Source organism: Monodon monoceros, unplaced genomic scaffold (genome assembly GCF_005190385.1).
Source record: "Monodon monoceros isolate NGI ecotype Baffin Bay Population unplaced genomic scaffold, NGI_Narwhal_1 Super_Scaffold_13, whole genome shotgun sequence".
NCBI lineage: Eukaryota > Metazoa > Chordata > Mammalia > Artiodactyla > Monodontidae > Monodon > Monodon monoceros.
Window position 1 is genome coordinate 70,750,510 of NW_021703769.1, and position 22,506 is coordinate 70,773,015.

Consider the following 22,506-nt stretch of genomic DNA (forward strand, 5'->3'; position numbering starts at 1 on the left):
TTTCTGTATTCTTTCCACCCACTTCACTGCCTGAGCCTCCCGTTGGTGTCAGTTACCCGCAGCTAGACCATGCCCTACATCTGAGGCCTCCTCCTCGGCCTTAGTCCCCCATAGCATTTACCTCTGCTGCAGATAAGCAGCGGGGATTCTTTTTGGAGACAGTGTTTGCACATGATCTTGGCTGCACCTGCTACTGAGATAACACTTTGAGAAAAATCCAGCATGTCACTCTCTTCATTTTTTAAGAAAGACTAGGGAGAGGAGGTGTCAAGTTTAATCTCTGAATCTTTACAGGCACTTTTATTTTTACAGGCTTGGAAACTAGAGGGATCCTTGAGGGAAAACCAAGGGATGAATTTTGGGTCCCAAATCCCTGACTCAGGAGCCTCCCTCAGGGCCCAGTTAGTCCTTAGCGCTGAGGTCAGGCTCAAGCCCAGCCAGCGGGAGCCGCTCACCCGCACTCTTTAAAGATGTCCGGGTAGTGCCGGAACAGCACCGGCGGGTCCCGGTCACCTCGGACTGGGGCCCGAGGCACAGCCCGGATTCCGGGCCTCCGGCCCCGCCGGCCCCCAGAGCAGGAGCGGTGGATCCACTGGTGCGCTTCCACGGCAAACTTCCTCTTGAAGCGCATGCCACACTCGGGGCAGGGGAAGGGCCGCTCACCCGAATGCATGCGCCGGTGGCTGACCAGCAGCGAGGGATAGGTGAAGCGGCGGCCGCAGTCTGCACACACGTGGCGCCGCTGGCTGGCCTGAGCATCTACACTGGGTACCAGGGCCGGGGGCTGCGCACCTGCGCTCTGGTCACAGGCAGCTTTGCTGGGTGGCTCTGCTCTTGCCGAGGTTTTGCTGATGGTTGAGTCAAGGTTGTTTTTAACCAGCTCTTCAGGCCTCTCCTTCCTAGGAGTCTTTTCGGATCCTTTGGCTCCTGGCCCTGTCTTGGGTTCCTCTTCCTTTTTGTTTGGGGCATCTCCTAGGAAACAGGAATCAAGTTACATTTTAAAACACATTCGCTTATATCGTCTCAGGTTATAGGATGCTTTTACTTAAGGAAGTGCCAGAAAAGTACTGCCCAGTGATTAACACACAGGCTCTAAAGGATGGTAAACAGGGGTCAAATCTCTTAAGAGTGACTTATCTGGCCCTTGCTTCCTCATGTGTCAAACGGGAATCATAATGGTTTCTTTAGTTCACAAGTTTGTTGGGAGGATTAAATGAGTAAAAGCATCTTAAGTACTTAGTAAATGCTCAGTAAGCAATAGCAGGACTTCCCTGGTGGCGCAGTGGTTAAGAATCCGCCTGCCAATGCAGGGGACACGGGTTCCATCCCTGGTCGGGGAAGATCCCACATGCCGGAGCAACTAAGCCTGTGCGCTACAACTACCAAGCCTGCGCTCTAGGGCCTGCACGCCGCAACTACTGAGCCCATGTGCTGCAACTACTGAGCCCACGTGCCCCAGCTACTGAAGCCCGCACACCTAGAGCCCCTGCTCCGCAACAAGAGAAGCCACAGCGATGAGAAGCCCACGTACCGCAAGGAAAAGTAGCCCCCGCTTGCTGCAAATAGAGGAAGCCTGCGCGCAGCAATTAAAACCCAATGCAGCCAAAATAAATAAATAAGCAGTAGCTGTTATTATCGTGGTTTCTCATTTTTTTGCAGGGTTAAGACATTTACAGAGGAGTAAAGATATTTGCTCAAGATCACTCTGCTGAGGGATGGTGAAAGGAGAAGAGCCAAGTTGTCAATTACTGGCCAATTACTGCTTTGCCTTGTTTGAGAATGTGAAAGGCAGACCTGAAGCTGCTTTCATTCTTAGGGGATTTTAGTTGTTCCTGAAAAGGGGAGAATGAACAGCGCTTCTCCCAGAGGGAGTCTCAGACTTGGGCTCCTGATTATCTTACTCTGGTCTCAACTTGACTACTGTACCAAATTCTGAAAAATTTGTATCAGGTCTGCCTCTTTTCCTTCTCCCGTATCCAACATCTGTTGACTCTTTCATTCCTTTAGGGATGCTGGAGGTGGCGATCTGAAAGAAAACACTGCTAGACAGGAAACCCTGGAATACTGGGGTTGGGGGAAACTTGGGACCATCCCTCACCTCTCAGAGCTCCTCCCAGGCTTTCCCCCTCCTCAGGATCCTGGGCGGCGGGGCTCCAAGCCTCACTCTCCTGTTCCATCCAAGAGATGAGGGCTGGTTTGGGGCCTGGGAATCCTGGGAGAGAACAGGGATCACAGTGCTGGCCTGAGAGGCTGCCCTGGGAAGATGGCATCCCCCTGTCAGGGTGAGGTCACCTCCTCAGAATTTAGGATCAACCTGGACAGGGTCTGCAGTGCTCCTGCCTGAAGCAAGCGGATGCGAGATGGAAGGACTCTCGAGAGGGTACCTTAAGCGCTGGGGATGGGAGGTGGCTGGTGTCGTTGGTGGAATAGTGCGGGATTAGGCCTCACAATCCTCCGGGTCCTCATGTCATCTCCCCTGTGAACCCCACTGAAGGAGCAGGCGAACTCTGACCCGGAGCCTCACCGAGCGCGTCCAGGTGGCCGTAGGTCTCCCGCATCACGTCCCGGTACAGGGCCCTCTGCGCGGGCCGCAGACACCCCCACTCCTCCGGGGAGAAGTACACGGCCACATCCGCGAAGCTCAGGGCCGCAGGCTTCTTGCAACCAGGCCCGGTCTCCCCCGGTCTCAGCACCAGGAGCGGGGCCGGGGGCGGCGCCATGTGGCCTCCAGCCCAGAGCAGCGGCCGCCTGCTCCCCGCGCCTGGCCTCAGCTCTCGTCGTCCACAGGAAGGGCTCCCGAGCCCGGGGCCCCGCCCAGTCTTGGCCTCCGAACTCAGCCGAAGGGAACCGAAGTAGCAGGGTTGGCTGTTTGGGATTCGGGATTCTGATGGGACAAATAAACACCCTCGGTGTTTAGTCACTTCCTGGCAGCTTGGCCACAGACACCCGGGTTAAGGGACCCGTAAGGTGCCTTCAGAAAATATGGCGACATCCAGGCTTCAGTTGTCACTGGCTGCTCTTAAGGGCGCCGTCCCTTGACCGTATCAAACATGGCGCTGGTCTGGCTCTTCATTGTCCACTTGACCTTAAATACAATGGCCGTGCAGGTGAGTTTTAACGGGTGGGAGTGGGAGATGAGAGGAGCTTTCCTGCCATCAAGAAAGATGGACGTGCCCGCGGCTTCCAGCACTCCCGCTGGCCGCGTTGCACGCCGGTGATTGGCCGCGACAGCAGGAAGCGGCTGTGCCGCGACGCGGGACTGGCGGGGCGTTTTCACGCGGAAGTCTCTGTAGGCGGGATCTGGAACCCACCAACGATCTCGGCGTTTGTGGAGCTCGGGACTTTGAACTCGATGGTCTCCTTCTGCGCCTCCCGGCAGCGGGATCCGCAAGCCGGTCTCTGGCTCCTGCGGGAAGACGCAGACACCTGGCCAAACCCTGGGGGCAGCCGAGGTAGAGATCAGGTACACGTTTACACTTGGGTGCACAGCTGCGGAGCCGACCCGACTCCTTGCACCGGCAGTTCCGCTCGCTCATTTTCTGGACTGGAGCCACCGGCGAAGGAAGGTGCTTGGTGAGGCTGGAATTGGAATGGAGAAGTTTTAAATTACTTTTTAAGTTTTTCCAAAATAATTAACGTACGTGGTATTTTAAAAAGTAATACAGAAGGTTTGTAATGAAAAAGGCAGCCTCCCTACCCATTCCCCCTGTTCCCTAGAGGCAACTACTTTAAACTTTTTATTAACTTGAATTATATTGTACATACAGTAAAATGCACGGATCTTCAGTGTGAAATCCGTCGAGCTTTGATAAATGTATGCCATCACCCAAAACAAGATGTAGGACATTGGTATCACCCATGTTTCCTTTCCAATCAGTACATACTTTTCTATTGTGATATATGGCATAAAATTTTAACCATTTTTAAGTTTTTAATTCAGTAGCATTAATTACATTCACAATGTTGTGCGACCATCACCAGTGTCATTTTCCAAAACATGATTTTCATCCTCACAAAAGAAAACCTGCAACCCGTTAAACAGTCCTTCCCCATTCCTTTCCTCCCCCCCCACCAGCCCCCTCCCCACCCCTGGTAACTTCCAATCTACTTTTTCTCTTGGATTTTTTTTTTTTTTTTTTTTTTTTGCGGTACGCGGGTTTCTCACTGTTGTGGCCTCTCCCGTTGTGGAGCACAGGCTCCAGACGCGCAGGCCCAGCGGCCATGGCTCGTGGGCCCAGCCGCTCCGCGGCATGTGAGATCCTCCCGGACCGGGGCACAAACCCGTGTCCCCTGCATCGGCAGGCGGAGTCTCAACCACTGCGCCACCAGGGAAGCCCCCTTTTCTTAAAAATTGTGATAAAATATACATAAAAGTTATCATTTTAACCTCTTTTAAAAAATCATTTTAACCATTTTTAAGTTCAGTGGCATTAAGTACATTCACAGTGTTATGCAACCATCACCACCATCCACTCCAGAAATTTTTCATCTTCCTAAACTGATTCAATACACTTCACTCTTAGCCATTTCTTCTGGAGCTTTCATTTTAAAATACACTTTTTTAAAAAATTGCTTTTTCTTGGTATACTCATTTTAGACACTATGGGCACCCTGCTATGATACTTGATACTTAATTTCTAGCCCCATTCCCTTGACCTCTTTACAACATACTTAATGCAATAAATTATTTATTTATTTATGGCTGTATTGAGTCTTTGTTGCTGCATGCGGGCTTTCTCTAGTTGTGGCGAGCAGGTGCTACTCTTCATTGCGGTGCGTGGGCTCCTCATTGCGGTGGCTTCTTTTGTTGTGGAGCACGGGCTCTAGGCGCGCGGGCTTCAGTAGTTGTGGCATGTGGGCTCAGTAGTTGTGGCTCACGGGCTCTAGAGCACAGGTTCAGTAGTTGTGGCGCACGGGCTTAGTTGCTCCACGGCATGTGGGAATCTTCCCAGACCAGGGCTCGAACCCGTGTTCCCTGCATTGGCAGGCAGATTCTTAACCACGGCGCCACCAGGAAAGCCCATTGCAATACATTATTGTAAATAGCATTTCCTATATATGCTATTATTATACTTCCTTTCTTGTCAAATGTTTGTTTTTCTTCAATTTTATAATTGTCTTTTCTCCTTGTGTTATCTGCTCTGCTTCTTTAAGTTGTTGCAAATTACCAAGGGGAGCATCAAATCTCAAATCCCCATTTTTTTTCCTGGGAAATCTCCCTCCTTGGACCCTCAGCCCTCTCTCCAAAACAGACTGGGCCTCAGCTGTCATCCAGGGTCTTCCCTCCCTGCCCTTGGGTTGTATCCTCTGCTTCCTAGACTCAGTGTCTTCCTGTTTTTGAGTTGAGACGGGTCATCTTAATGGCTTGCATTGGACTGACTACAGGTGCTAGATGTTTTCACTCCCACCTTTGGAATATTTCTGCAGTCAGGCAGGATGCAGACTCTAGTTGCTAAGCGTGGGGCCGGTCACTGGAAATAACAGACGGATGAGATCTACCAGGTGTCTGTTGGCAGCAGCCCACAGTCTGGTCTTGGAACAATTCCTTGCTTGCCCTCCTGCCTGCCCTACATGCCGAATCTCCCCTTCGTGTTCAGAAATGTTTTTTGCTGATCATGCTAGTGCCTTTTCAGTCTTTATATTTTCTGGCCTGTCCTTGCTGTTTTTCACCGGAAATACTTTCTGGCTTTAAGTGTGACTTCTGCTGATTTTGCCTCAACAATTATGTGCTTATTTTAAAACATTTTGAGTTCTGGAGGTACTTCACTGTGTGAACAGTGTAGAAATGGGAGTAAGGAAAAAAACAGATCCTCAGAAATAAGTATCCTTTTAAACAGGGAATCAGGGGCTTCCCTGGTGGCGCAGTAGTTAAGAATCCGCCTGCCAATGCAGGGCACACGGGTTTGAGCCCTGGTCCGGGAAGATCCCACATGCCACGGAGCAACTAAGCCCGTGCACCACAACTACTGAGCCGCGTGCCTAGAGCCCGTGCTCTGCAACGAGAAGCCACCGCAATGATAAGCCTGCGCACTGCAATGAGGAGTAGCCCCTATTTGCTGCAGCAAGAGAAAGCCCGTGCACAGCAACAAAGACCCAATGCAGCCAAAAATAAATAAATTTATTAAAAAAACAAAACAAAACACGGAATAAACTTTATGTAAAGAGAAGCTATAAAGCATTTCACTTGGACCAAAAAATACTTCTGTTTATTCAGGTACTATGTTGTAAATCATTTCTCTTTGCACTAGGGATGGAGAAAACTTAAGAAGATGGAGCTAAGTACACTTGGCTATTAACCATCAGATTGCAACGTTCAAGACTAAAACTGTTTGCTCATAAGTGGTTGGTGTCATGTTTTTCCTGCCAATCATTATAAAAATACAAAAATGATGCTTTCAAATTGTTTTATTGCCCACCAAACTAAATGTTTGTTGAAGAATCTTGATCAGATAATTATGAGAAGTTAGGAAACACGCAGGAGGTCATTATAGTTCATAAATTTTACTTGTCAGTTTACATCTGAATAATGTAATAATATAATATGCTTAAGGCCACACAGCTAGTGGGGACTGAGCTGAACCTGGAATCCAGGTCTACCAATTCAGGAGAGGCTATGTGGTGAAGTAAAAATAACCCTCAGTTCCCATTAATAATCATCTTTGGAACCCAGGTATTTGGAGAAGCAGTCTTTTGATCAAGAGATATTTGAGCCACCTAGCACCACTCCTGACATGCAGACATGCTTAGTCCCCCCCACCTCCTTGCTTTTATCCCTTCAAGAGTTTCCTGTTCTAAAGTAGGGCTAGCAAATCTAAATAGGTCAGAAAGACCTCTCAACTGTTGACACATACAAACATTACAGTAAAAATTAAGTCGGAAGATAACTATGCCTTGATTTCAACTCTAATCACAAGTAATATACTCCTTTAAAAAAAAAAAAAATTCCCCATCATCATATTTCCAGCTGCTGTGGCCCAAGAATACATCTTTACTCAAAAGATGCAAAATCCAGGAAACATGCAAATATCTGGAAAAAAAAAAGCACATTGCAATTACTATTCATAAAAATTTGGAGAAAAAACCCTTTAAGCTCACTAAGTTTGATACCTTTGTGCACTATGTGCAGAGCAAGTGTGGGGCAGGAGAGTTCCTCACCTGAAGCCACTGTCCTCTTTACGGCCACCTCTTAAGTCTTCAAGACCAAACAATGCCAACAGAGGCTTGACACCACATGTGTGTCCTTGCTAGCTACTTGACCTGCTCTGGGTAAAAGACAGAATCCTTGGATGAGCTTCCCCAGTGCGGACAGGCCCGAAGCGTGCCCTCTATTCCAGGGAGCACCAGCTCCTTTAATTGGCTCTTGCATCTAGGATACTCCGTCTCTGAGGAGCGGGAGAGATACAGTCCAGAAAGCAGAATGCACTAAGGGAGAAAATAATCCAGAAAGAAAAGCCAGTTAGGTGAATGGTTTTCAGTGAAGTAACCTCAAGTGGGACTTGGAAGAGGGACCAGGAGCCTCAGCCCAAGAACTGAACACTAGTCGCGGGTGGCTGAAGGTGCACCAGAACCAGAACTGGAACGTGCCTTCCTAAGAGATGGTAGCAACGTGGCCCCAAGAGTGCTACCAGTCTCAATTTAGCTGTTCTGTTGAGCCCTTTCTGCAGATCAGGTGCAGGGAAACACGGAGGGGCTCTGGAGTGGGCAGTGTGTGCTGAGGCTCCGAGTGGGGGAGGAGGTTCTCCAAGGTCACAACCTGGGGTTTGAAGTGAAGGACCTTTCCCTCGTTTCTGCTCACAGCTGCCGAGATCTGGATCCTGGGCCTCTGGGCTTCACGCCTCCACCTCTCTTTCCACCTAAATGATAAAAGCGGGTTTGGGGCCTGAAAATCCTCACAAAGGAAAACACTGGGCTCGGCTGAGAACCCGAGAAGAGAACTGAGGGCGCTTGCTCGGTGCTCCACACTTCCAGCCCATCGCCCCTGGGCGCATCAGTCCCCGCTTCCCACAGATTACTGGGTCCTGGCTGGGCCGCCGGACCTCACCGAGCGCGCCCAGGAAGCCATAGGTCTCCCGCGTCACGCCCCGGTTCAGGGCCTTCTGCGCGGGCCGCAGACACCCCCACTCCTCCGGGGCGAAGTACACGGCCACATCCGACAAACCTCACGGCCCCTGGGCTGCTTCCCTCGTCCGCCCGGTCCCGGCCTCCCCGGGCACATCCGCCACCGGGAACCGTACCGGGGTCGGCGCCATGGGAAACCCTTCTGTGCTTCGCAGAGAGGCTTCCGGAAAATGTGGAAACGCAATTACCTGTTTCCGCCCTTCCTTGGAAAACGTCCTGAAGGCCCACAGTCCTGCCCTTAGCTAAGATGGTGCCCTCCCCGGCCTCAACATCCCTCGCCTTTCTTATCTGCCCTTCCATGCCAAGGGGCAAATCGGAAGGGAGGTTGGACTCCACGGCGTAACCGTAGAGAGATAGCGTGCGTTGATTGGACAGCGCCGGTCGCTAGGGGAAGAAGGAAGGCTCTGATTGGTCTTTCCGGAGCGGTCTGTTTGAAAGGCCGAGAGTGAAGTAGCGGCAGATCCGAAGGTGGCCGGCGGTGCAGGATTTCTCTTGATCTGGCTTTTCTGGGTCGGCATCTAAGAGAGAGGTTCTAACGGAGTAAAGGTACTCATTTCTGCTACTCTCATGAGACCTCTTATGGGCAGGTCCGGGGCTTGGAGGTGAGTAAAAGCCCAAGGGCAAGACTGAGGCGGGTTCTGGAGGTAAGGGAGTGAGCTCTGGTACTCGGGCAGGGCTAGCCCGTGGGCTGTGGAAATGCGTTCCTACCCAGTATTTGATCTGGCCCGTGCTCCAAGGTCACAGATGTCTCCCCTTTTACAGACAATGAAACTGAGTGACGGGGCAGGTGACAGCTCACGGGGCAGCAGAGCCGGATTCAGAGTCATCTGGCTCCCGTTTCGGTTGAACTTAGGTTCAACTAAGTGCTTAGGGTAGCGCCTTGCACAAAGCACTCAATAAATAGGAGCTTATAGTTGTTATTGTAATTATAACACTATCTAGACCCTGCCTCAATCAGAAAACCTGTGTTCAAATTACAGCTCATAAATGAATAATAACACTGAGCAATGAGTCAGATCATCTCTTAAGATTTTTTTCAATTCTGGATCAAGGTGGTGGAGTGGGAAGATCCTGAGTTCACCTCCTTCCAGGACACACCAAAACTACAACTACATATAGAACAACTATCTCTGAGAACTGACCTGAAGAATAGCACAACAGATTTTCTACAACTAAGGATATAAGGAAAAGGCCACATCGAGAAAGGTAGGAAGGGCAGAGTCCTGGTCTAGTGAAAACCTCCCCCACTCCCGTGGGACAACCCACAAGCAGGAGGGATATCACAACCGCAAAGGTCCCCCCTGAGGAGCAAGGGGTCCATGTCCCACATCAGGCTCCCCAGCCTGGGAGACCTGCACCGGGAAGCCAAGCCCCCATAGCATCTGGCTTTGAAAACCAGCAGGGCTTACATCTGGGAGAGCCCGAGGGCCGTGGGAAAGGGAAGACACTCAATTATTAAAGGACTCTCACAGAAACTCACTTGCTCCAAGTCCTAGCACAGAGGCAGCAGCTTGAAAAGCGCCTGGGTCATACAAGAAGGAGATTCATTGACTAATTTCAAGGCATGCACCAGAGGGGCAGGGATCTGGTGGAATTTTCTCTGGGGATGGAAGCACTGGCAGACGTCATTTGTTTTTACTTTCTTTCCACGTAGCTGGCCTGGTGCTGGTGAGCACTATTTCTATCACTCTCCATCAGCCTAGCTAACACCACGCGCCCTGCCCCTGCTTTCCCCTGAGGACCCAGGGGACCAACCTCACCCACCAGCACACCTGCAACATTTGCTGCCCAACCGCAACAGGAGGGCACATGCAGCCCACACAGGGGATACCCCTGGAGCACCTGGCTCTGTTGATCAGGGGAGATTGCACCACTGAGCCCACAGGACACCTCCTACGTAAGGCCGCTCTTTCAAGACTGGGAGATGAAGCTGATTTACATAGAAATGAACACAGAGGGTTAGGCAAAATGAAGAAACTACAGAATATCTTCAGAAGGGAAGAACAAGACAAAACCTCAGAAAAAGAACTAAACAAAGTGGAGACAAGCAGTTTATCAGATAAAGAATTCAAAGTAACAGTCATAAAATTGTGCATCGAACTCAGGAGAAAAGTGGATGAATCCGGAGAGGTAATCTGTGAGGAAATCATCAAAGGGCTAGAAGATCTGAAAAACAAAGATTTAGAACTTTAGAATTTATTAACTGAAATGAAAAATACACTCGTGGAAAGCAGCAGGAAATCAGAGAATGCAAAAAACCCAAAACAGACCAGTGATCTGGAAGACAAATGGAAGTTGCCCGATCAGAACAGCAAAAAGGGGGACTTCGCTGGTTAAGACTCTGTGCTCCCAATGTAGGGGGCCCAGGTTCAATCCCTGGTCAGGGAGCTAGATCCTGCATGCTGCAACTAAGACCCGGAGCAGCCAAATAAATAAATAAATATTAAAAAAAAAAAAAAGGAATCCCAAAAAAACAAGAATAGTGTCCCCACCGCGGGTCCCAGCAGCTCCAGTGTGGGGGAGAGTGGCAGCAGCCAGGCAGCCCAGCTTCGAGAAGGCTCTTGGCAGTCTGGCTGGCACACCAGGGAAGTCCCTATTTACTCTCTTTTAGATCCTTTTCCCATATAGGCCATTACAGAGTATTGAGTAGAGTTCCCTGTGCTATACAGTAGGTCCTTATTAGTTACCTATTTTATATATAATAGTGTGTATATGTCCATCCCAATCTCCCAATTTATCCCTCCCCCCCATCCCCCCGGTAACCATAAGTTTGTTTTCTACATCTGTGACTCTATTTCTGTTTTGTAAATAAGTTCATTTGTACCATTTTTTTAGATTCCACATATAAGCGCTATCATATGATATTTGTGTTTCTCGTCTGATTTACTTCACTCAGTATGATAGTCTGTAGGTCCATCCATGTTGCTGCTGTAAATGCTTTTTTTTTAAGAGGTGAAGTCATTTGCTGGTTGTTTATTTTTTGGTACAACCAGAAAGTAGTGGGATATTGAATATGGGAGGTTCTGATTGTCTTGGGTGTCAGCTTAACATTCCATAGATGGGGTAGCTTTTCTATCCTATAATACAAAGCATACTAAATGGCAATTGGAGTCAGTTGTACATTTAATGTCTTGAACACTTTTTATATATTTATTTTATTTATTTTCCTTTTTTTTTTTTATTGGCTGCGTTGGGTCTTAGTTGTGGCACACAGGATCTTTGTTGAGGCATGCAGGATCTTTCTCATTACAGCGTGTGGTCTACTTGGGCTTCTCTCTAGTTGTGGCATGTGGGTTTTCGCTCTCTAGTTGTGGAGGATGGGCTCCAGGGCACGTGGGCCCTGTAGTTTGTGGCACGCAAGCTCTCTAGTTGAGGCTCAAGAGCTCAGTAGTTGTGGCATGCAGGCTTATTTGCCCCATGGCATGTGGGATCTTAGTTCCCCGACCAGGGATCGAACCCGCATCCCCTGCGTTAGAAGGCGGATTATTTACCACTGGACCACCAGAGAGGTCCCTTGAACACTTTAAATTACTTCTCTTCCCTTGTTGTTTTTGGTAGAATTGTTTCCTAAAGCAAACCACTCCTTGATCTTGGCTCTCCTGGTCAGAATTTTGTGCACTCTATAACATCGTTGGTCCTGGTAGTCCAGTTTTCCTAATAACTTTGTTAATGTGCTGTGAATGATTGAAAACTTGAGTATGTAGTGTATACGATATTAAATTGTGAATTTAGTGGGACTTAGGATGTAACAGAATATCAACATTTGAAGATATGGGTACTTGATATCCTGTTAAGGGAATTTGCCTCCAAATTTTAAGCTGGAAAGGCACTGGAATAACTGTTCAGAAAAGAATCATGGGGGACTTCCCTGGTGGTCCAGTGGGTAAGACTGCGCTCCCAATGCAGGGGGCCTGGGTTCGATTCCTGGTGGGGGAACTAGATCCTGCATACATGCTGCAACTAAGAAGTCCTTATGCCACAACTAAGAGTCCACATGCCTCAACTAAGCCCTGGCACAGCCTAAGTAAATTAATTAATAAATTTTAAAAAAGAAAAGAAAAGAATCATGGGAATTTCCTGGCTGTCCAGTCGGTTAGGACTCTGTCTTTCCACTGTAGGGGGCACAGGTTCGATCCCTGGCTGGGGAACTAAGATCCCACAAGCTGCGCAGTGCAGCCAAAAAAAAAAAAAGAATCACAACTACATAATTTTTTAGATGTTTGGTATGTATGTTAAGAATTGTGTACAGAGCTTCCCTGGTGGCGCAGTGGTTGAGAATCCGCCTGCCAGTGCAGGGGATACGGGTTCGATCCGTGGTCCGGGAAGATCCCACATGCCGTGGAGCAACTAAGCCCGTGCACCACAACTACTGAGCCTGTGCTCTAGAGCCCATGAGCCACAACTACTGAGCCCACGTGCCACAACTACTGAAGCCTGCGCGCCTGGAGCCCGTGCTCCACAATGAAAGAAGCCTCCGCAGTGAGAAGCCCGTGCACTGCAACAAAGAGTAGCCCCCGTTTGCCGCAACTAGAGAAAGCCCGCGCACAGCAACGAAGACCCGACACAGCCAAAAATAAATAAATTTATTTTAAAAAATGAATTGTGTACAAATTGAAATGCCTGTGTACTGATCCTCGAAACAACTAATAAAATCTCAATTATGAAAGAAAAGAAAAGAAAACAAAAATGAAGATAGTTTAAGGGACCACTGAGAGGACATCACGCAGACTAACATTTGCATTGTAGGGTCCCAGAAGCAGGAGTGAGAGAAAGGGAGAGAAAACCTATTTGAAGAAATAATGGCTGAAAAGTTCCTTAACCTGGCAAAGGAACCAGAAAACCAAGTCCAGGAAGCACTGAGTCCCAAAAAAGATGTACCCAAAGAGACCCACATCAAAGACACAATTAAAATGTCAAAAGTTAAAGACCGTTTTCAAACTTTTCCAACAAAATATTCATAAAAGTCAAAGAAGGAAACTTCTAGAGATGTAACAAAAAGCTCTCCATCCCCACAGTGAAACCACTTTGAAAATCTACCTTTAAAATTCACGTGGGGCTTCCCTGGTGGCGCAGTGTTCCCACATGCCGCGGAGCAACTAAGCCCGTGCACCACAACTAGTGAGCCTGTGCTCTAGAGCCCGTGGGCCACAACTACTGAAGCCTGCGCTCCTAGAGCCTGTGCTCCGCAACAAGAGAAGCCACTGCAATGAGAAGCCCGTGCACCACAAGGAATAGTAGCCCCTGCTCGCTGCAACTAGAGAAAGGCCACGAGCAGCCAAAAAATAAATAAAATAAATAAATTTTTTAAAAAAAGAAAGAAAATGCAAATTCACATGAATTTTTAAAATTTTATTTATTTAATTTATTTTTTGGCTGCGTTGGGTCTTCGCTGCTGCACGCGGCCTTTCTCTGAAAGACATGTGCTCCCAGCAACATAAGTTGCAATAGCTCAAAACTGGAAACTATCCACAACAGTAGAATGAATAAACAAAGTGGGATATTCACTACATGGAATACCATTCAGGAATGAGAATGAATCATCTCCAACCACATGCATAATATGGATGAATCTTATAGACAAATATTGAGCAAAAGATGCCAGACAAAATAGTATACATGATTCTGTTCATATAAAGTATAAAAACAGGCAAAACTAATGCAAGCTATTAAGAATCGGGATAGAGGGTTACCTTTTTTGTATCTAGGGTGCTGATGAGATTCTGATTCCTGTTCTAGGTGCTGGTTACTCAGCTGTGTTCAGTTTGTGAAAATTGAGCCATGCACTTGTGATATGTGAACTTATTTGTGTATTATGCTTCAATTTTTTACAAAAAGTCTCTCCTCTAGTCCCTTTCCCCTCCCTAGAGGCAATTTCTGTTACCAGTTTCTTATGTCCTTCCTGAGTTATTTTACTTTTTTTATTTGTTTTTTTGGCCGCGCGGCATGTGAGATCTTAGTTCCCCAAGCAGGGATCGAACCCACGCCCCCTGCATTGGAAGGCAGATTCTTAAGGCAGGTTCAGACTGGACCACCAGGGAAGTCCCCCAACTTCATTCTTTTTCACGTCCCAGCACCACCTGTTGAAAAGGCTTTCTTTCCTTGCAGTGTCTGGCACCTTTGCTGCAAATCAGTTGATCATAAATACAAGGGTTTATTTCTGGAAGAACATTTTGTCTTATTTAATACATTTCTCTCATTTGGATCTCGAAGAATTAGAATCCCTGAAAACTCTAGTTACTTCCCTTCTCCCATGCCCAGCCACCCTGGTAGATGGCTGTAGGTACATTTGGAAAAGGGTAGGAAGAGGTTTTACAGTGTTTTGCCAGTGTAACATGGTCCTTCATCAAGGGGACCCAGCCTTCCCTGATTCAAGGGGCTCTAGGTCTGGAATTGGCTCAAGTCTGAGAATTTGCTGAGGGTAGAGCCTTGTGTTTTTTGGCATACTCAGCAAGATGTGTATCAACATGAGAGACCCATGGAGGAGCATCTCCTAACACTGACTTGATGGGGTTCTTGTACCAACTATAGATTGGCATGTATATAAAATGCTTAATGCCACGGTACATGGCACATCATAAAGGCTCAACAAAATAGCTAGAATACTATTGCAGTAGGCCAAAGAATAAACAGAGTGGATGTAGTGAATGTAGGCTACTGTTGTTTTAAAAAACTTAGCTGAAAATAGGAGATGGGGACAGAAGCCAAAGGGAAATTTCTTTGTTTTCAAAGACAGATTTTACCATGTTTATAGGTTGGCATGTATATATTCCAGGCAAGAGAGGGACTCTGAAACCATAAAACTAAGAGAGAATAATAGACGGAGCAAAGTCCCTGAGAGGGCATAAGGAGATGAAATCCAGGCACACCTATACAGACAAGCTCTGCGTATGAGGGATTTCCCATGAGGAGTGGTCACACTGGTAAATATGGAGTCACAGCAGGGAGTGGAATGTTAAGGGACTTCCTGTTTGACATCCTGTGTTTTCTTGGTGAAGGGGAAGGCAGTCACTGGTTTGGGGCTATAAAAGACATAAACAATGTTGAAGGTTCAGCTGAGGATGGAGTGGAAAGGCTGGCCCCTCTCAGCAGCACTGTGAACTTTTTTTTCTTCATAGCTCACATATAGGCATGAGGACAGATGGGAGATACACCCATATTGGGGCTGTGGATTAGTTAATTCTTTTGGTTGCAAGTAACAGAAACTCAACTTAAACTACATGAAGCAGAAGGGAGAATTACTTGGAAGAATACTGGGATCTCCCACTGACTACAGTTAATTGTCAAAGGGATCCTGGGACTGAAGTGCATTAGGAAACCTAAGAACTTGTCTGTCATCTCGGCCCTCCACAGACCACATACTGGGACTTGCCTACCAATGGCTCCCAAGTTTATGAGTTACAATCCAGGCCCAAAGAAATTTCTAAAATTCCTAGGTAAGGAAGTAGTTGGGTCAGCCTGGTGATAGAGGTAGGGAAAAGAGGCAGTTCTGAAACAGGAGGCTAGGCAGAATTCTAATAGGTTTCTGCTAGGAAAGGGCAGGTTTCCATTAGAACTGTAAAAATGTCTACTTAGTCAAGGAACTAGATTTACATTTTATAAACAGTAATTCCACACAGAACATAATCATTCATCAGACATTTTAATGAAACCCAATCTGGCATGACCCCTGCTTTTGGGGTAGCCCATCAATCCAAGGAGAAACAAACAGTTACAATGCAACTTGCTAAATACCAGAACAGGTAATTACAAATACCCTGTGCCCCAGCTACACCCCCCTGGGGCTGATATCAGGCGGACTGAGGGAAGAAGCAACAGGGGTAGGAGGATGACCCACACCAGCTATTGGAATATGCGATATGTCATGTTTAGAAATTCAGTTTGGTACAGCTACCCAAGGCAAAGTGGTAGGCCTTGTTTACTTAATTCAGTAAAGCTTTACTGCACACCTACTTAGGAATGGGTGCCATGGAGGCATGTCAAAATTAAAACACATTGCTGCTGCTGCTGCTGTCTGGAGCTTTTATTAGGGAGGCAGGGCATGAACACAACTTGATGACTACAGACTCTTCCTGCTTTGTATTCAGTTACCTAACTCTTTAACCTCCTTGAATGGCCTCACTTCATTTCATGAAAAATGTTCACAGAGGACTCATGGAAGGTTCTGTGCTAGTGTCCTGATTCTGATGAGACTCGGGGAGGAGTGAGACCCAGTTCTCAAGAATTTTCCAGCTACTGGCTGCCTGGAACTAATCCAAATCCACCAGATAAAGTACAACAAGCTGGTCCTGGTTCTACTTCTTGCTGCCTAGACCACAGCTCCCCTGTTTTTCCTTAATCTCCCAAAGCTCACTGTGCTTATGTCCCAGACCCATCTTGAACCAACTTTCCAAACACAGGATGCAGACGACTTACTTCACAGCATGTGGTTTTAGAACAAAAGAAAAAGCTTAGGTATTTAGGTGTCTGAAACCCAATAAATTCCTGGTACACTGCTACCACCCCCAAATCCAATGCAATCTAGAGCTGTTAAAACAAGTACAGACCAAGGAAGTACAGTGTATACTGTGATGCTGGCTTACTTTGTATGATCCTTTAAAAAGGACATTGAAAAACCAGCACCTGTTTGGGGAGAGATCATGTGTGGGACTTGAATACCTATCTTTAAGGAATGACTGACCAAATTAATGCTAATTAACCTGAAAACATGGGGGCAGAGTATTTGTGGTTAAGTTTTCTGAAGGGCTGCCATGTAGATCAAGTTTTAAACATATTCTGGGCAAGGCTTCCAGGGAAGGAGAATGTTGTTCTTAAGGGCCTTCTAATTGTCAGAGCTGTCCCACAGTGAAATGACCTGCCTTGTGAGGTAGTGAGCTCCCTGTCAAGGGAGGTTTTAAAGGGTAGAAGACCACTTGGCAGGAATATCGTCAAAAGGGGGCTAAACCAGGTTTGTTTAAACCTGGCATGGAGGAAGAGGCAGAGGAGGAGGAGATCTTGCTCCCCATAAATGGGATCCTCCTGACTGCATGCAAGGGGACAGGTAATCCCTGCGTGCACAAACTAGAAAACACAAAGCCCGTAAATTAGATGGGGAGAACTTTTAGCCCAATATCCACACACAGGAACTCTTTTAGGATAGGGTAGGTTGGAAAACTTTAACCAAATAATGTCACTTGTCCTACTGGGACTGTCTGTTCTAGACACATGTATTAAGGCAGCCAGCGTGGTAGAATAAAGTTCAGCTCTGTGTAGCAAGAGACCTGGGTTTTAGCTCTGACTCTGCCCTGTATAACCGGGGGCTCCTTCCCTTTTCTGGGCCCCTCTGCGAAAAGAAATGAACTTACACAGTCCTTCCCATTCTAAAGGGCATTGCCTTTCTGGCTAGGCACTCCTATAGCAGATCTAGGGCTACAGTTCTGGACCCCAGGGCTACACTTGTGGACGGCCAGAGACCACCTCTGGCGGAAGCAACGGCCACACTCGAGGCAGGGGAAGGGCTTCTCCCCAGTGTGCAGGAGCTGGTGCTGAGCCAGGTGGCTCCACTGGGCGAACCGCTTGGAGCACAGGTCGCAGGCATAGGGCCGCTCGCCCGAGTGGACGCGCCGGTGACTGGCCAGCAGTGAGGGGTAGGCGAAGCGGCGGCCACAGTCGTCACACGCGTGCAGTTTCTCCTCGGTGTGCGTGCTGCGGTGTATGGCGAGGGAACCGCTCCGCCGGAAGGCACGTCCGCAGTCCGGGCAGGGATAGGGCTTCTCTCCCGTGTGCAAGAGCTGGTGCTGGAGCAGCGTGCTGCGCTGGGAGAAGCGGGCCTCGCAGTGCTCGCAGGCATAGGGACGCTCTCCGGAGTGCACCCGCCGGTGACTGACCAGACGAGAGGAGGAGGAGAAGCGCCGCTCGCAGTCTGGGCACGGGTAGGGCTTCTCGCCCGTGTGGATGCGCTGGTGGATGACCAGGGCGGTGCGCTGGCGGAAGCGCCGGCTGCATTCCAGGCAGGTGTAGGGCTTCTCTCCGGTGTGTGTGCGCTGGTGGATGGCGAGCAGGGAGGGGTAGGCGAAGCGACGCCCGCAGCTGGGGCACTGGTGGGGTTTTTCACCCGTGTGTGTGGTCCGGTGATTGGCCAAGGACCTGCTCCTCCGGAAGCAGCGGCCACAGTCAGGACAGTGGTAGGGCTTCTCGCCTGTGTGGATAACCTGGTGCTGGGAGAGGTTCTTGCGCTGGGAGAACCGCTTGCCACACTGGTCACAAACGTAGGGACACTCCCCAGAGTGTGCCCGCCGGTGACTGACCAGCAGGGATGGGTAGGAAAAGCGGCGCCCACAGTCTGGGCAAGGGTAAGGCTTTTTCAGATTCTGGGCACACTTGTGGCTCTGCAGGGCCGGGTGATCGGGAAAGGTACAACCACAGTCAGGGCAGATGGGACCTCCGGATGTCTGCCTGGGGATCAGGCGGGGTTTGCTGGGCCGGCGGCCTCGCTTCCCCTTTCGGGGTGCCTCCTTAGGCGGGAATACTTCCTTCTCTTCATTCTTCTTTCTGGTTCTGGTTTCTACAGGAACACAAAGGAGAAATTAATTTAACAAACACTGGCTCCTACTCTTTCCTATTATAGTGTTACAGGTTATAAAACAGACTCGGCCCGTCTTCAAGGAATGTTAGTGACAAAGACAACCAACCAAGTGTGACATACGGCTATGGAAATATGGAGGGTATTACAGGAGCCCCTAATCCACCTTGGAGAAATCAGGGAAGGTTTCTTGGAGGAGATTAAGCTGACTTTAAAAAGGTTTTGGGGGCTTCCCTGGTGGCGCAGTGGTTAAGAATCCTCCTGCCAATGCAGGGGACACGGATTCGAGTCCTGCACCGGGAAGATCCCACATGCTGTGGAGCAACTAAGCCCATGCGCCACAACTACTGAGCCTGCGTTCTAGAGCCCATGAGCCTCAACTACTGAAGCCCGCACGTCTAGAGCCCCAGCTCTGCAACAAGAGAAGCCACTGCAATGAGAAGCCCATGCACTGCAAGGAAGAGTAGCCCCGCTCGCCACAACCAGAGAAAGCCTGCATGCAGCAAAAGACCCAACTCAGCCAAAAATAAATTAATTAATTAATTAAAAAAAAAAGTTTTGGGGACTTCCCTGGAGGTCAGCACTTCCACTGCGGGGGGTATGGGTTCGATCCCTGGTCCAGGAACTAAGATCCCGCATGCCGCATAACGTGGCCAAAAATAAACAAATGAATAAAATAAAAAAATAAAATTTTTTTTCAGTTTTTGAAGAGGTAAGTATAAGGCAGGAAGTGGAAACAAATGAGGTATGATTTGGCATTGACTAGGTCATAAGGCCCTTTAAGCCAATGCTTCTCAAATTTTATTGTGATCTGAATCATTTGGAGGGTTTAATGAAACAGATTGCTGGGCCCTACCCCCAGTTTTAGATTCAACATGTCTAGGATGGAGTCCAGGAATTTGCATTTTCTAATACATTCCCGACTGATGCTGCTGCTGCTGCTGCTGGTCTGAGGACCACACTGTGAGAACCAAACCTAAACGTACAGCCAAATCAACTGAGTCTATTAAAGTATGTATATGTTCATAGATATCCATAAGAGTAAATGAGTCGTTCTGGGATGGGGTCCAGGAATCTGTATTTTCACCAAGTTCCCCAAGTGTCTTAGATATAACTGACAGCCATTTGACAACCTGCCTTGGCAAAAACTGAAAGGTTTTTTTTTTTTTTTTTTTCTGGTACGCGGGCCTCTCACTGTTCTGGCCTCTCCCGTTGCGGAGCACAGGCTCCGGACGCGCAGGCTCAGCGGCCATGGCTCACGGGCCTAGCCGCTCCGCGGCATGTGGGATCTTCCCAGACCGGGGCACGAACCTGTGTCCCCTGCATTGGCAGGCGGACTCTCAACCACTGTGCCACCAGGGAAGCCAAGCTGAAAGGTTTTAAGCAAGGAAATATCATGTCCGATCTGAATCTTAGAAAGATAGCCCTGCTCTTAGAGAATCTGGCACAGAAACTCCAGCCCAGACAGTTGCATCTGCCCCTGTAGGTGGATCTGGGGGGCCCTTCTACCTGAATGGCCTTAATCAGAGCCTTGCTTGATCCTGAGGAGACTTGCAGGTTCCTGCACTGATCGGGGTCATTCTGCCAGAAGGGCAAAAAGAGGCCCCTGCACCCCAGGCCACTGTTCCCCATAAGATCCCTTCAACCAAAACCTGGAAAAGTCAGAGGTATAGGCTCTCTCAGTCAGAGCCCAATTCAAAGCATGCTGGAGACAGAGTCCTGGGAAGGAGGAAGGAGGGTTGTAGCTCTTGAAAAGCTCACTGATCCATTTACACAACAGACAACTGCAGGTGGTCAGTTTACAAACTGACAAGTGAATCTTTGGTAAAAGGACTCGACACCATGAAAGAGACAGGAACCCTGAAGTTGTAGAAACGAACACGGTAAATGGAGCGTGGGTCATAGGTACCCCTAGCCACGGAAACTCTGGACTGAGTCATTAGAAGCTGCAAGCCCTCCGAGGCATTTTTCACTTACTTCTTTGGACTGTTACCCTCCTTGGGCACTCCTGTGGATCCAGAGCAGCCGGTTCCCAATCATCGGTATTTCGTTCCAACCAGGAGATGAGGGCTGGTTTGGGACCTGCGCACCCTGGGGAAGAAGAATCAGTCAGAGGCCCAGCTCGTACATAACGCTGGGTAGACTTATCTACCCGGTGGCATCTCCTGCCAAGCCCCTGTCCTCCCGCCCGACACAACCTCTTCGCAGGCCAGGACCATGGACACTCTGGACTCCCACCCCCAGTTCCTCCATCCCTTCGGGTCCCGCGGAAGCGGATTGGGGCGGGCCTCACCGAGCGCGCCCAGGTGGCCGTAGGTCTCCTGCATCACGTCCCGGTACAGGGCCCTCTGCGCGGGCCGCAGACACTCCCACTCCTCCGGGGAGAAGTACACAGCCACGTCCCCGAACTTCACCGCCCTCGGCCTCCTTCCCCTTCTCCGGCCGGGTCCGGCCTCTCCTGGTCCCCGCGCGGGGAGCGGAGCCGAAGGCCGCGCCATTGGACCCGACAAGCCGGCGCCACGGCTGTCCCGGCCTTGGCCGCTGGGCGCTGGCGGGCCCCGGGATTTGGGAGCCCAAGCCGGATCCGGGCGGAGCGTGCCTGGGGACACCAGGAGGGAACAGGAATCGGCCGCCGGCGGGGCTAACGGAAACCTTTCGCTGTTATTCAGGAAACTCCTGCCCGAACTTGGGTGAAAGGCACCGGAAGATGCCTTCGGGGAAAATGGCGGCCCCGCTGCTGCACCGCCTTTGCCTGAAACACAGGCAGCTTCCAGCTATCGATTTTATTGACCGGAGCGCCATGCCGGCTCCCTAACCTCTTTGCCCTCAAGTGTGATGGCGCTGCGATTGGGCTTCACGCCCTTTTCCCCCCTATTCCACGCGGTCATTGGGCGGTGGCCTAAGATCGAGTATTCTGATTGGGTATTGCCAAAAGCGGCCTGTTTGAACGAAGCCAACGGAAGCGTAAGGGCAGAAAGCTGGACCCTCGATGTCGGGTGACTGCCCGGGAGTCTGGAGGCGGGAAGGGGCGACCCCACCTGGGATCAGTAATGGTCCTCCGTTTCTTGGAGGCGCAGCCTAGCCTAGGGAGGGAAGGATTTGAGCGACGGAGCCACTCTGGCCAACCCGGGGCTGGAATATCCCTGGGTCCCCTTTCCTGGCTTTCTCAGAGGAGCCTTCTCGCGATAGTGGGTAACTCCCTCCTTGCCCTTTGGGGAAGGGAATTAACGTTAGCGTTTCCTGTGCTCAGGTACCATGCCCAACATATTACACGTTCAACGTATTTATTTTTTGCTACCATGTGTGAAATGATGATTATCATCCTGGTTCTACTGATGAGGAAAATCTCAGAGGGTACTTGCTAGTAAGGAGAAGAACAAAGATTTTGTCCAACTGAAGAAAACGTAAACCTAAAAGTTCCGAGTTGAGTTTTATTCCAGGACCTTACTGAGGACTATCCTCTCAGCTCTGAGGAACTGCTCCAAAGAGGTAAGGGAGGAGCCAGGATATATAGCAGTTTTTGCTGGAAAAAAAATATATATATATATTTGAACATCAAAACATTATTGCTAATCACAAAAAAACAGACATTTCAAGTTAATGATTTTAGGGCTTTTCTATATATGGGAAGATGCAAGAGTCTGGGCTTGTTGAAATTGTTCTTTAGATATGCAACTTAACTATCGAGCCAGTATCCAGAGCACAGAATGTTTCCTGTATTTTTCCATCTTGAATTTCCCTCAAGGCACACCTTGGTAGGGAGTAGGAGGGCCTGGTGGCTGCAGTGGCTGATAACTTGATGGCCGGCAGCATTTGTTGTTTACCAAATG

At 49.0% G+C, this 22,506-nt stretch overlaps 1 protein-coding gene and 1 long non-coding RNA gene across 3 annotated transcripts; both read right to left on the reverse strand.

The window, feature by feature from the left end:
- Positions 1-267: 267 nt before the first annotated feature.
- On the reverse strand, positions 268-22,143 carry ZNF689 (zinc finger protein 689). The gene is made up of 9 exons (XM_029220858.1): positions 20,970-22,143; positions 20,654-20,767; positions 17,484-18,658; positions 8,347-8,502; positions 8,042-8,096; positions 3,312-3,437; positions 2,525-2,944; positions 2,099-2,212; positions 268-972 (listed from the first exon to the last, which is right to left on the reverse strand). Exons 1-9 carry the CDS (start codon positions 21,172-21,174, stop codon positions 452-454), a joined length of 2,886 nt encoding a protein of 961 aa, XP_029076691.1. The 5' UTR covers positions 21,175-22,143; the 3' UTR covers positions 268-451.
- On the reverse strand, positions 6,391-8,275 carry LOC114894006. 2 transcript variants are annotated; one of them, XR_003793086.1, is made up of 4 exons: positions 8,159-8,275; positions 7,754-7,853; positions 7,156-7,422; positions 6,391-7,027 (listed from the first exon to the last, which is right to left on the reverse strand). It is a non-coding gene; the product is annotated as an uncharacterized LOC114894006 (long non-coding RNA). The 2 variants fall into 2 exon arrangements; XR_003793085.1 differs by having other exon boundaries at positions 7,754-8,266.
- Positions 22,144-22,506: the final 363 nt, after the last annotated feature.

Excerpts from the sequence above, each read along its gene's own strand:
- ZNF689 (XM_029220858.1), bottom strand. The coding sequence starts at position 21,174 with ATGGCGCGGCCTTCGGCTCCGCTCCCCGCGCGGGGACCAGGAGAGGCC. Across the intron at positions 8,097-8,346 it reads TCTTAGCTAAGGGCAGGACT|AAGGCCCTGAACCGGGGCGT; the intron begins GTGGGCCTTCAG and ends CGGCCCGCGCAG. Across the intron at positions 3,438-8,041 it reads TGGCTTCCTGGGCGCGCTCG|GGTTTGGCCAGGTGTCTGCG; the intron begins GTGAGGTCCGGC and ends GGCTGCCCCCAG.